The 15,136-nt window shown below is 37.6% G+C and overlaps 1 protein-coding gene across 4 annotated transcripts in view; it reads right to left on the bottom strand.

Moving 5' to 3' along the window:
* Window positions 1–2,569: 2,569 nt before the first annotated feature.
* tfdp2 (transcription factor Dp-2) overlaps window positions 2,570–15,136 on the bottom strand; it is a 70,189-nt gene continuing 57,622 nt past the window's right edge. For all 4 annotated transcript variants that reach the window (XM_039660146.2, XM_089120972.1, XM_039660145.2 and 1 more), the window contains 6 exons: window positions 14,511–14,657; window positions 11,706–11,774; window positions 8,971–9,122; window positions 7,485–7,651; window positions 3,505–3,547; window positions 2,570–3,421 (listed from right to left, as the gene is read on the bottom strand). In XM_039660146.2, coding sequence (XP_039516080.1) covers window positions 3,304–3,421; window positions 3,505–3,547; window positions 7,485–7,651; window positions 8,971–9,122; window positions 11,706–11,774; window positions 14,511–14,657 — 696 coding nt within the window. In that variant the 3' untranslated portion in view covers window positions 2,570–3,303. The remainder of the gene's footprint in view (window positions 3,422–3,504; window positions 3,548–7,484; window positions 7,652–8,970; window positions 9,123–11,705; window positions 11,775–14,510; window positions 14,658–15,136) is intronic.

Raw genomic sequence — 15,136 nt, 5'->3', positions numbered from 1 at the left:
AATGTTGATGTCATTTACCAGTCCCTCCAGGATTTCAAGATTTTTTTTTGTGATTTTTGCGATCAAAATGACTGATTTTGTGGTGGTAATTTCCAAAAATGTGTGAAAAAATTTGCGATTTATATATAACATTTACCATAATAGTATTCAGTCCTTCCAGAAAACCGCAGAGTTTTTTTTTTTTTTGTTTTTTTTTTGCGGGCAAAAATTGATTACGTGGCCCGTTTTCTTTAAAAATGCGATGGAATATGTGGGATATTTATGCAATTTTATGCGATGAAATTGCAGGAATTTGCACAAATTGAGGGAACTTGCAAAAATTGCGGTTTGATGAAAAAGAGAAAAAAAGTGATTCCCCCCCCTGTTCTCACTAGGCTAATGTAAGAGTCATTTCTTATTACTTCCTTTGATAAGCAAGCATACTGCATCATAGAAAGTGCTGGGAATATTTAATTTCTCATCTTGTTTTATTTCAGACTGTAACGAGTGTAAATAAGGTGTGGCCCCTTTAAGAGCTGCGCGCTCCCTGCAGTGATACGTGTGCCTCAAACACCCCATGTGTGCGGGTAATTTCTGTTTGATGCTACTTCTTATATCTTATGTTGTTTATTAAGTAACGATGTGACGGTAGAACGTGTGACAGACAGTTATACGAGTTCGATTTGTGAGATGTCAATCGCCTCCGTGTCTGTCTGGCGTCGCGTAATTGCGTCACTTCCTAACGTTCCCATGGAAACAGGGGGAAATGGCTGCTCTTGTGTGAAGCAAACACAACATTTTTCAACTTTCTGCTAAGATACATGTGTGACTTTTTTTGCAACGAAAATGCGAGGATTATGAAATTATGCAAACCCCGCATATTTTGCACGGAAATCGGCAATTTATGCGGCGAAAGTGCGGCGTATTTGAAAAAATGCGGCCCCCGCATAAATATGCGGACTTTGGCTGATTTTGCATTGAATTCAGCGATCGCATAATCGTGTTTTTCTGGAGGGACTGATTTACAGTTTAAATGGTCTTTTGTAGAAGTCAGCTTATTAGCGATACCGGTGGCCATTAAGTGAACTGCAGACGGTGTCTTGAATCCTGCGTGTGCACGTGTTACTTAAAGACTGAATGTGATTCAAGAAGAAGTTATTTTTCGCTCTTTGCTTAGAAGTAAAGCATTTGAAACATCCCAACACTGCCCACCACATTGAGAACAATGTTTGATGAATACGTGCTGCACGTTCCCTCTGACTAACAAATTAAACACACAACCAAAACGACAGCATTAAAGAGCATCTGATAGTAGTGATATGATATGGATATGTTTGGAGCACCTCTGCTATTCACAGGCATCATGTCGACATATGAGGTTATTATTAAAATTACACTGATTAAATCTGAGACAAAGATATGGAAGCTTGTTTCCGTCACAAAGGGAAATTGCGACTTTTTATGTCACAATTCAGACTTTTTTTCTCACAATTGCGAGTTTACTTCTCGCAATTTTCAATTAATTTCTCAGAATTGCCAGATATAAAGTCAGAATTGCGAGATATAAGTCGCAATTGCGTGTTATAAAGTCAGAATTGCGAAATATAAAGTCAGTCACAATTGCGAGATATAAAGTCGCAATTACAAGATATAAAGTCAGAATTACGAGATATAAAGTCGCAATTGCATGTTATAAAGTCAGAATTACGAGATATAAAGTCAGAATTGCGAGATATAAAGTCGCAATTGCGTATTATAAAGTCAGAAATGCATGATATAGTCAGAATTGTGAGATTTAAACTATTCTGAGGAGGAAAAAAAAAGTATTTTCCCCATAGAATTTGCCCGATAACTCGCAATTGCGAGTTTATATCTCACAATATCTCTGAGAAGAGATGTCAGAATTTGACAAACTCGCAATTATGTGTTATAAAGTCAGAATTGCGAGATGTAAACTCGCAATTGTGAGAAAAAAAGTCGCACTTCTGTCTTTTTTCTCAGAATTGCGACTTTATATCACGCAACTCTGACTTTATATCTCACAATTTTGACTTCATATCTCGCAATTGTGAGATAAAAAGTCGCAATTATTTATTTATTTTTATTCAGTGGCGGACACAAGCTTCCATACGTAGACTATATAGATCTGTCTGTCAGACTATAGTTTGATTGCACTTTGCATACAGAATAGCTCTTTCATTATTATCCTGAACATTGTATAAGCTTTCATACATTAAACATATTTTACATAAAAATCTCCAGGCTTTCATAGAGAACCTAGTAAGTCTAGGAAGATCTCGTTTTTTGCTTTTAGAAAAGTTTTAAGTTTCAATTACACACATTGGCAATACAAAAAAAAGTGATTAATATGTGAACATTCTTAAATAAAGCCCCTTTAAGATGTCTTTAAGGTGTACTTAAAATCTGTTAAACTGTCATTACAGCTTTTTTAACCCATCACATTTAAATGACATATCTGCTGAAATGATTTACATTTTTGAATATCAAGGTTTAATAACTTGCATTTTTAATTGCCATATTATGGTTGTGACGTATTCAGTTTCTTTCCTAGACCACACCACACCAGAGGTAATCAAAATTATATGTTTATATATGTATAGATGTACATACAGTTACAAACCTTTACACCGGCCACTCTGGAATCCAACAAAAATGTGTTTTTAATCACTCGCAACAAGACTAAATCTCCCAACATGCAACATTCACACAGCCTGAGGCAACGAGCTGCAAGCTATCCGAACCCAGAACGGCAGATGACAACCATCCATATTTAAATTTCCTTCAACTATAGTGATGAATGACAAGGAATAAACTATACAACATGACAAAAATCACACTGAATCAACCTATAAAAAAAGAACAACTTTTTTTTCTTAGAAATGTAAAGTCCTTCCAGTCGGTGAACGGATCAGGAAGCTGCTTTCCGATCCCCGCGGAGAAGAAAATAAAGCGGCACTAGCCCACTGGACTACGCAGATACTGTCATTTTCAAATATGACCGAAATAAATACATGTTTGGAAAGAATTTGAAAGTCCTCCGGATGGGAGGCAGAGACGGGAAGTACACCGAGATGAGCGAGGCATCTGTTAAACTTCACTTAATCGCTCCTTCTATGGCCTGAGCTGTGGCTTTCTAGCCTGAACAGCACCACAGAAGAACAGTCAGCCGCTTCCCCTGGAGCCAAACGCTCCTGGCGTTTTGTAGCCAAACTGGGAAGGGGACGAAACAGATTGTGAGGGAAGTTAAAACTATGGTAATATAGAGAGGAGTGGCAGCTTATTTCCTGTGTAGCGTTCTGCCCATCACTCCGGGGAAGAGGGGTTGTCATCATCTTCGTCCTCGTCGTCCTCTTCCTCGTTGAAGGAGCTGGGCGTCTGTCCACGGGACTCTGAGGTGTGTGAAGGGGCGGCGCTGCTGCGGCTGTGGGCGGAGGGACAGAGATCATGGTCATTTAAATGAAGGATGAAGGTGGCCTGGATGTGTGGAGAATTAGCGTACTGTACCTCGTGAGGCTGAGAGGGGTTCTGCTGGAGCTTCTGGCCATTTCTGTTGGGACAGAACCATGTGTTTGTTTAGTCAAAAACAAGAACCCTATTATATTGAAGGGCACCTATTATGGAAAATTCACTTTTTCATGGTGTTTGAACATAAATGTGTGTTGGCAGTGTGTGAGCAAAACCACCCTAGAATGATAAAAATCCACCCAGTGGTTTTTTTACAATCTCAATAAATCATGTACACTGTCTCAGAACGAGCTGTTCTAAGATTCAGCTCTTTGTGACGTAGAATTGAGCAAGGGGTTTGATTGACAGTGTGGTTGTGGCATAGACCCTGCCCTCGGTGATGTGTACACCATCCTCCATTGTTTCAATGACATACATAGTAGTTTTCACTTATTTCCGACATCAGAGCCACTGAAAACACAGTGGATGTATTGTATTTTGGAAGTTTAAGTGGCGCCTTTCCTTCGTAAAAAAGTTTGAGCGAATCATTTTCTGACTGGCTGTTTAGTGGACGAGGGTCAATTCAAAGCAGGTCTTGCTTCAAAGTTAATCCTCAAGTGTGGATCGTCGTCTACTGTTTGCGATCCACCGTCACCTCCAGTAACAGTAAGTGTATGTTATGATTTCAGTCGATGTCAGCCAATTCAACAACAAATGCGTCTAAAGTTGTTGTCGTCGAAAACAAACCTTGTTTGTATAGTGTGTAACCGCACGTTTCTAAATATATATATATATTTGTAAATATATTGTATTAAAACTGCATATATGTTGTTGTTCTGTAAGTTAGCCATCTTCTCACATTTGCCACAGAAGCACCTGTATGACAAGTAAACATGACGCAACAGGTCCCTCGCATAAATGTAATTTCACTTGTACTTAGCAAACTTTATCACAGAATGTGTATGTAGTTTCAAAAAATTGCGCCAACGTTAGTGTTTGTGTGTGTCTCTGTGTGTGTTGCACATCCATAATTTCAAAGGGGACGCGATTACAACTCTATAAGTACATAAATGTATCAAATAACCATACTGAGACGTCCTGGTCCATTCTCATTTGTGTTTATTCTTCCGAAGTCTCTTCGTCATCTGGGTCTGATCAGAGACTATTTATATATCCCGATTCAAACATGTACGGCTGAATGACATTCAAAACAGCGGGTCTCTCACTCTCTCAGCCCTTCTGCTTACCGACTGTCATAGGTCTGCAAGTGACGCCCTCATCCAAAGGCAGGGCGGGGATATGCAGCTTATTTGCATTTAAGGTCGTATTCCCCAAAACAGCTCATTTTTAAACAGGCCCCAAAAATGACATTTTCAAATGGTTTTAATAAATTAACTGTGGGGTATTTTGAGCTGAAACCTCACAAATAGACTCTGGGGACATCCGAGACCAATATTACATTTTGTAAAAAGGGGCATAATAGGTGCCCTTTAAAGACAGCATCTCGACAGGCACGTCAGTTTCACAGAACAGGAAGGAAGCCTGTGACTGAAGGATAAAGCGGTGACTGATGCTTTAAAAAGAAAGAAATAAAACCCCAGCAACATCGTACCAATTAAAATTGAGAAAAAAATGGTACATGAAACCTGTCCACGAAATGTTATTGTGAATAATTTCGTTAATTAATAATTAATTTTGTTGTTTTGCCGTTTTTTTAGCTGCTTTTCTCATTTGCAGCAAACCGCTCATATCAGTGTCTTATTTTGTTTCATATATTTTTGTTTGATTTATGTTTTCTATTTTTGAGACGGTAACCTTTTCTGACTGTCTCTGATTTACCTGAAATATATTTATATTATAATTCTATAAAGCCTGACATGAAATAAAAAATTCCAAATGTTATTTTTGAAATGGAAGTTTATTGATCCTGACAATATATACATATATATATATATATATATATAAAAGGTGTAACGGTACATGTATTCGTATTGAACCGTTTCGGTTTGAGGCTTCCGGTTCGGTACGCATACAAACCGAACGATTGCTTGGACCATTTTTCTTGCCGGCAAAATTCGTGCTGACGCGGCCAACACAACGTTGCGCAACATCCAAATGGCAAGGGTAATGAAAGCAGAACGAAACTGCGCTCCTCGTTATGTGCTTCACGGATCGTTTATCAGTTCGGACCAGCAACAGCCGATCTCGCGAGCCGATCTCGATCAAGCAACACTGTTAACACACCGCACTAAGAGATCCGGTAAAGAAAACATTTGAATTCGCCACTGAGGTAATAACATCGCTGCGAGATCTAGTGAGAAGCGTTCACATTTCTCCGTTATTAACCGTAGATCTCTATTAGATCAAACAGCGCTGTCATGGAAACCAGGAGAAACATTGTGCCGTGAATGAACTAGTACTTTACGTCCACAGACCAGCAACATTCACCATGGATTTAATATAGTAACACTAACTGGAACCAGTTTGGCTGGAATGGTGAAATGCTTTCAAGTACTTCACACATCTTTTTCCATCACTTCAAAATTCAAATATTATATAAATAAATATACATTTAAATGTTATTTTTAATGTGATGACCAAAACATTATTTGTTCATCCTTCAAAGATGACCCCCATTTATAAACCTGAAAGTTTCAAGATATAGGAAAACACACTTATTTAAAAATATTTTTTCTTTAAACAAATAGGAAATTTCTCTGGCATTTCTTTGTTTTTGCTGTATCGAAAACGTACCGAACCGTGACTTTAAAACCGAGGTACGTACCGAACCGTGATTTTTGTGTACCGTTACACCCCTAATATATATATATATACACATACAGTAGTACTATATAAAAGCCTGACAAAAAATACGACAAAAAACATACATATACACACACATGCTGCAAATATATATATATATATATATATATATGTGTGTGTGTGTGTGAGTGTGTGTGTGTGTGTGTGTTTGCATGTTGCAATACTCTTCTTAAGGTTTAATGCTCTATTTCACATCACAACCGACATAAATTAAATACTCGGATACTCAAAAGTGTAAGTTTTAACCTCACTGCCAGGAAATAACCTGATTTATTGATAGTCTTGTGAACACTGTTTACTTGTGTCGTTGGGTTATTGGTTTGCATGTAAACCCAGACGACAGGTTATTTCAATAAGCTGATCTATGCGAGTTATTGCCATATTAGTGTGCATGTAAACGTGCTCAATGAGATCTTTATGACAGTATAACAGAATACTTGCATACAATGCATAAATATCAGTCGTCACTCTGTATCTCCTAATAATAAGCCTTTGAAAAATGCTTAATTTTAGGATCAAAGCTCTCTAGTTTTTATAGTGATACTTGTTCAACTAACTAAAAAGTATCAACTATCAATCAGACGACAAAGGCTTGTGTACAGCAGGTTTATCAGCAAAGTTGATCATTTAGAGCCCGTAGAAATGTGCGTATCAAACATGATACAGCAGGCATTATAGGGTTAAGCAAGTATTATATGCCTAAAAATGTTCATTACTGAGAAATTGAGGTTTGATGAGTGTTAATTTTGTACCCTGCCAAAGTGTGACTTGCAGATTTTGTGGCAGATGGGGCATGTCGCTCCAAACACATCACACTCTCGTCTCTCTCTGATCTGTGTGTCTTGTTCCTGTCCGCATGTGAGATGAGGGGTGAAACCACAGTACAGTCCTGCATTAGCTCGCTTCTGATAGTCCTGCTTTATTACACTTGAGAGCTGTAGATAATTGGGATAATTCTTTACACAAAGATGACTGTGATTAAGTGTCTTTTTTGAAAGCTTTTGAAATAAAAGCAAGAAGAGTTATTTTAAGATCCAAGATGATTACTTAATCTATTCAAACTATATGCTATTATCTACCAAAACTGTGATATGTTGATGTTTTGGGAGAGATCCTGTCAGGCACATTCACACAAGCAACAGAGAAACAATGTCAACCCACTCAGCAAAAATGCTTGAAAAGGCGTTTTAAGAGAAAGTGTGATGTGAGATACTTACTGGTGACATACGCCTCCAGAGACTTGGGCACTAGAGATTTGGCCATGTTGAGGTTTTCGGGAGAGCATGTGCCATTCTCAAGACCCAAAGACAAGCCCATCCGCTTCAGGATCTCAACGTCATCATGGATCTCAAATGTGTTGTCGAAGTTAAAGAGGTATTCACACCTGTGGAGGAATGAGTGTGTGTGTTCAGTAAAAGTGTTGATTAAGACGAATTTATTCACTTTATATGCTCGAGACATGTAAAACATACACGTTTCATGTCATTATTGGGTTCTTTGATAATAGAATTGCGTATATTTGATATCATTTCGTGAACAAACCAGTAAATCAGTTCATAGAAACGAAGAATCGGACTTCCCTTCACAACCAAAACCATGAAAAAGGCTTGTGCCCTTTGAACCCTTTGAAGTCCGCAGCAAGAAAAAAAGTGATGGTTTGCATTTCTTATCTTCTTACGTCGCTAGTAACCACACTCAATGTATTTTTTTTTTTCAACACATCCCATAATTTTTTAAAATATCGGCCTCTACCAAATGGTTGAGATGTCACTTAATGGTAATAAATGGTACCAGAATTCATACACATACTGTGCCATACTTTTTCATTGTCCATCATAATTTATGATCAAAACCTTTTCTGGTCTTGACAAAGCACATTGCCAGAAAGGAGTCTCAAGGCTCCATATTTTGTAACAAAAGTGATATTTGGACAGAAATGTATTAATTTGTTACAGCAGAATGCATATTAAATCCAATTGAATTTATGTCATTTTTGGTATTACGCCTAAACAAAATCTCATGAGAACTTCAATTTTTGTGATATCAACTTCAAATTTGGAACACAACTTGGTTAGATATATGGCTTTGATTTTATAGTAATTTTATAGGAAAACATACTTTGTAAGATATATATTTTTTATATAAAAGAAAAAAATATTTTGTACAGTATATTTGATTTAATGTACATTTAAAACTTACATACTTTTATTTTTTGAAGAGCTTTTACTTCAGCAATAATCTGCCGATTGTTTTCGTTAAAGCGAGACTAAACTTAGGTCTTTATTCCAAAGCATACTTGAATTACAACCAAGTTTTAATGTCCATTCTCAAAAAGGAGGGTGACAGTTAACCATTATGTGCCAAATCAACCGTTTGGTTGAGCATGTCTTTGAAAAATTATTAAAAAATATACTTAAGTTTTTTCATAGCACCAAGTAACATCATTTTGCAACGTTAAGGCTCTTACAGTTAATATACCTAGTCCAGATGATAGAGATGGCTCAATCAGTTTGAGTTAAGTTAGGTACTCCTCTCAATAAAATATAGTGACTCAAAATGTGCTCACCTGTTTGGTTGAGAAGTCAGTTAAAGGGTTAAATTAAACTAATATGCTAAAAACGAGCACAAGCAAATGCTAAAATGATATAAAACACAGTGAAATGAATCTTAAGAGGACATTTCTCCAGAAGAGAGATCTCATACTTGTCACTGGAGATGGAGCAGTCGATGACGGTGCGCACGTCTGTGTTGAGGATGATGAAGGGGAGCTGAATGACAGATCCTGGAGGGGGAGGCGACTGGGACGACACTTCGTTGGCCTGGTTCCTCTGCACCAGGTTCTTGAAGGCGATCTGCTGCTCGCGGGAAGAGAGATGCACAGTTCACCACACTTATTAAGCTTAGATCAGTCAGTGTGTTGATAAATACGAAGCTTTGAGTAGTCGTAGCACTAACACGCAGACGCTAACTCATGTAAGTCTCGGGATGTGTGGGGGTTGGTCAAGGACTAGAGCGAGCCAATGAATTTTAATTTAGCGCTCCTGCAGCCCTCCCTGCTCCACGTCCTGATCAATATCCGATCCGTCCACACGCCACTGACTTCATCGCTGTGATCTGCTGCGTCACATGGCGCATCACTTACGCTCATCTACAGCATGTCATTTGTGTGTTAATGTCGCACGTCAACACAAACGGGCCGCAGTGATTTCCTGAGAGTCTGTGTGTGGGCTGTACTTTGACTGCAGGAGATTAGATGATGCTCTTGTCTCGCTTTAAAAAAAAAACAAAGAATCGATAATTGGAGATTGCTGCCACTGTTAATGCCTCCTTCCCCCTCTCATCTGCTGCTTTTACTCATCTATTCGTCTCTTCTTTTCTGAGATAATGGAGCGAGGCTTGTTAGCGTTGATGGCACTGATTGGACGAGGGTTTTTTTTCAGGAGTTTCATGTTGCTGATATGTTTTGTAGGGGTTTCCGATTCGCTATTCAATGATTTAGAATCGATTTGTTATTTTTTCTGTTTATGTGGCACTTGCGTACAGTTGTTTTCTGCTTACTGCAATTGTGCACACAAACACACACAGTGTACGAGATCAATCCAAGGGTTATCTCGGGCTTCATTGCACAGCATATGTGCTGTGAGAAACGTATGGCATCGTTTATGTTGTTTAAAATGCTTTAGCCATATTTATGTTCAATACACAAAACTCCCTTACTGACAGACGGCTGCTTTCAAATGCTCACACGTGCTCTGAGTGTTTATTCTGAAGAATGTTTGTGGCATACGGCTGGGCGTGACTGTTTTAGCCATTAAATACACTTGCATCTCCAAATGCTTTTATGATGAGAAATTAATATAAACACTGCGGTGGCCGAGAGAGATAAACGTGCTGTAACTGAAGAAAACAAGTGCAAACAGAAAAAAACAGCACGTTTCTGCGCATGTGTGTGAGTTTGCATTGTTAGAATTTACAACACATTTGTGTATTTGGTTGCGTTGTGAGTATTTACAACACGCTTGTGTATTTGGTTGCTTTGTATTTTCAAACACGTTTGTTTATTTGGTTGCGTTGTGAGTATTTATAACACATTTGTGTATTTGGTTGCGTTGGGAGTATTTGCAGCGCATTTGTGTATTTGTTTGCATTGTGAGTATTTACAACACGCTTGTGTTTTTGGTTGCATTGTGAGTATTTGCAAACACGTTTGTGTATTTGGTTGCGTTGTGAGCATTTGCAAACACCTTTGTGTATTTGGTTGCATTGTGAGTATTTGCAACATGTTTGTGTATTTGGTTGCGTTGTGAGGATGTGCAACACGTCTGTGTATTTGGTTGCGTTGTGAGTATTTGCTGCGTATTTGCTGCGTTTTTGCATTGTGACTGTTTGCAACACTGTGTATTTGGTTGCGTTGTGAGTATTTACAACACGCTTGTGTATTTGGTTGCATTGTAAGTATTTAGAAACACGTTTGTGTATTTGTTTGCATTGTGAGTATTTGCAGCGCGTTTGTGTATTTGGTTGCATTGTGAGTATTTGCAGCGCGTTTGTGTATTTGGTTGCATTGTGAGTATTTGCAGCGCGTTTGTGTATTTGGTTGTGTTGTGAGTATTTGCAGCACATGTGTTGTGAAACTGATGATGATGTTTACTACATTTGCTTGTGTTTTTTCTATCAGCATGATCACTATCTGATTTCTTCAGTTGCAGTGTGTTGAGCTCTCTCTCTCTCTCTCTCTCTCTCTCTCTCTCTCTGCCACCATTAAACACAGTCAGTGTGCCTATTGTCTGTGATGTCATCATCGGTAATAATCAAAAAGCAGCAGCAGGGATTTTTTACGAGCGATTAATTAAAAATCCATCATTGCTGTTGTCTGGAAAACTTTTTAGATACAAAAAGAACTTTGGATTTATTGCTTGTAATGTCTTTCTTTATTCTCTTTATTCATATCTTTATATGTATATTATTCATTAATAATAATCAAAGTTTTCAGTATTGTACCATTACTGATTCTAAAACACAGAAACCATGAGCCGTTTCTATGAATCAGTAAATAAGTCAAAAAGAATCGGTCTAAAATGTACAAAGCAACGTTTGAATAGTCTAACGACTCATTCATAAACAATCAGTTGGAGCACTTTAAGTCACTGAACAGAAAGCCATCACTTTCTTCATGCCCAGCTAGACATAAACAGAATAGCTGTGCTTATATTGATGGGATTTTCCTCTAAAGTACTAAAGTGGATAGATAAATGAAGAGTTAACTGTTAAAGCACCAGTATCGCTAAGTGGAATCAGAATGGGAATGGTTAAATTCATTTTCTACAGATGATTGCCATATGTAGTGCTGTTTGGGATTTTTGCTGCGAGGATGGAAAGCTTCCCTAGCAAAATCTCACACATACATACAAACAAACACAAACAGGTGTGGTACAAACCTGTAATATTAGCTCCTCTAGCTGGGCTCTTTTCTGTCGGATTCTTTCCAAGCGCTTCTGTTTTTCCAGCTGAAAGATGACCACACACACACACACACACACACATAAATATGTACATATCTGTCATCTATTTCTATATTTAGAGTACAGAAACACACAGATATCAAATAAGGTGTATGAGCTGCCCCCCTTCCTTCCTCTCATCATCATCCTCCATTCACCCAGTGTTTCTGTCAGTCAGGCAGCCACAGATGTGACACTAACAGATGGTGTCCAGCTTTACAAAGACACACAGTGTGTCCTCATTGCCAATGCCCGCTCAAAGCTAGACTGACTAACAAAAATAAAGTAAATCTTACTTGATTGTATTTATATTTAATAATTCTCATACCATCAAATGTCAAGTTTTTTACAATAAACTAACAAGCAAAAAACTAAAATCAATTGTAATATTATAGATATAAACCTCTTTGACTGCTATAAATTCATTAAAGTACTTTTGCTAGAAAATGATAGCACATGATGCAAAATATTGCCTATCAGTTAATTAAATAGTACGTAAACTAATTTGTTTACTAATCTAGGTAACTTTCATCCCATTTATGCAACGATTAATCGCATCCAAAATAAAAGTTTGTGTTTACATAATACATGTGTGTGTGGTGTGTATAATTATTTTGTATATATAAATACACACACATGCATGTATATATTTAGAAATATTTGCATGTACATACTTTAAATATTTATATAGAATCAATTCATATTATATATAAATATTTGATATATTAATAACACATTTTTTGAATATATATATATATATATATATATATACACAAGCATGTGTGTGTATTATATATACAAAATAATTATACACACTACACACACATATATTATGTAAACACAAACTTTTATTTATGGGTAAAATATAGTAGGTGAAAACGCAAATTGACTCTTTGCCAGAAGGTGGCGCTTGTGAACACAACATCATCACAGGCATTAGACTGGGAAGAAAATGCCATCTAAACATCTCTGGCCGAAATGCGAGTTTACAGGCCAGTTTACTGCTCCACCATCAATATGTATTATCAATCAGCAGTAGATCAAAACAATCACTTGGCATAAATGTGGGCTATTTGGGGATTGCAAACTGCTCTAAGCACGTAAAAGCTCAACAGCACAGCGTCTTTACTTCGAAACAAGCAGTGCTGGCGTTTCATTAAAGGGATACTCCACCGTTTTTCATATTAAACTATGTTATTCCCTTAACTAAGACAAGTTGATGCATACCTGTTGTCTCAGTGTGTGCGCGCAATCGCTCTGGCGCGTGAAACACTTTGATAGCACTTAACTAGCCCAGTTCATTCAATATAGGCCAAGCAGAAAAGCGACCAAACACCTCCACATTTTCCCTATTTAAATGACATGAGTAGAGTAACTCGACCGTAGGACGGTGACACAAAATTTTCTTTCAGAATTCTTTCAGTTGTATTTCCTTTCCCCGTCTCTCTCACATACACACACAAACACACAGCGTGAACAAACGTCTGTCTATGGGGTGCCGGACTGGACAAAAGCGAAGCGAAGTCCGTGAGCGACACTGGGCGAGAGAGACTTTATTTAAACGTATATAAACTAATATAATTTATATTACTGGACAGTTTAAAGCTCATTACCATATTTTGTTGTTCCTTGAAGAGGCACATCATGCAGTATCTGTCCTGAAAAGGCTACCGAGTAAACGTCTGTATTACCTCAATAAATTTAACGTCATTCCTAATTTATTTGTATTTTTAATACATTTTAATCATTAACTTTAAAAGCACACTCATTTTATGACTAAAATAGTCAAGACCCAAAAATTAAAACGGGAAAAAAAAAAAAAAACGGAATTTGGGAAAAAAATAAAACGGATTTCATAGGGCCCTAAAATTGTGATTTATTGTTTTCCCAAACCCTGATTTAAACTAGAGCCAGACCGATATATCGGCAGGCAGATATTATCGGCCGATATTAGGCATTTTCTAAAATATCGGTATCGGCAGTTATAATGGCAGATAAATGAATATTTAAAAAATAAAATAAAAATGGACGAATCACGCTTCAACCATGTCATGAGTGTTGTCAAAAAGTGCAGGTAAAGGGATAAGCAAGCTGACATTGTAATTATGAGGTAGCTTATAACTATAAGGCAATGTAGGGACTAATTATTTTTTTTTATTTATCAGAACTTTAATATATTTTGATGTTCCTCCGTTCTGTTCTGACAATAGAAACAAGTTTCTTTTTAAAATGCATTATCATATTATTTTAATTAAAACTCATATATGAATAACTAATGTTAGGGAAATCTGTTAATATTTTGTTGTTTTGCCCTATGAATATTGTGATTTCTTGTTTTCCCAACCCCTGATTTAAACCCTCCCGATATTAAAATCGAGACTTTAACATGGCCGGCCGGGTTCAGTTCACAGCAGGGCTTTGCCAAAAATTCAGTTCACTGGTGTGTGAGTTTGTTTATAGAATGGTGTTGTCACTCCCACATATACACATAATTATTTTGAATTATTAAATTACTTTGGCAAGCGGTTTCAACCTGCCTAAATGAACTCCAAATGAACTTGGTTTTGGCCTGATTTTGTTCAAAATGACATCCCACCAGTTTGTTTGTTTTTTTTTTGTTTGTTTTTTTATATCGGGGCCTTTAGCCATAACGCTTAACCGAAAGATGATGCACACTTATCTTCTTCGGATCAATGGGAAGGTCATTTGTGATAGTGAATTTGCCTTTTCACACACACCCACCTCTAAGTTGTGACACTCTTGGGCCGAGTTATTGGGAAGACCAATCCAGCGTATCTCTTTCTTCTCTTTGGAGATAATGTTCATGGCCATCAACACGTTGAGCGCGTCATACACACGCCGGCGGATGTTCTTCTGGTCGTATGCTTGCTGCAAAGTGCAAACACACACACTCTATTAATGTCAGCCCAAACCCTTCGTGCTTTGACTCTTTGTCTCTCTCGGTCTTTGTCCTTCTAGCATTCCAGGGCAGAGAGATTAAAACCAATGGACTGTCAGAACTAATACCAGAAAAATATTCACAACACGCCACTCTCACTCCAGGTAGAAACAGTTGTTATGTAATGATCTAAGGCCAGCCGTCAAAACCCAAGCCCAAACTCTCATTAGAAAAGAGATATTATCTGAGATCAACATTAAGCGCCTGTTTCTGCTTATGGTTTTGGGATAAGGCCAGACGAGAGGTGGACGTTGTGCAGTACGACAGGAAGTGCTCAACGTTCTTCATAAACCACAGGATGATAAATCACAGCTCATATTAACAAGAGGACGGACCTGTAGAACTTCACTGTGTTTTATTGGCCCAGTTCTGTATTATTCTGTTGTGCAAACAGACACCGAGTAAGTGA

The sequence above is a fragment of the Pimephales promelas genome, chromosome 16 (assembly GCF_988280905.1).
Source record: "Pimephales promelas chromosome 16, fPimPro1.hap1.1, whole genome shotgun sequence".
Classification (NCBI taxonomy): Eukaryota; Metazoa; Chordata; class Actinopteri; order Cypriniformes; family Leuciscidae; genus Pimephales; species Pimephales promelas.
This window is presented reverse-complemented; position numbering and strand designations above follow the sequence as displayed.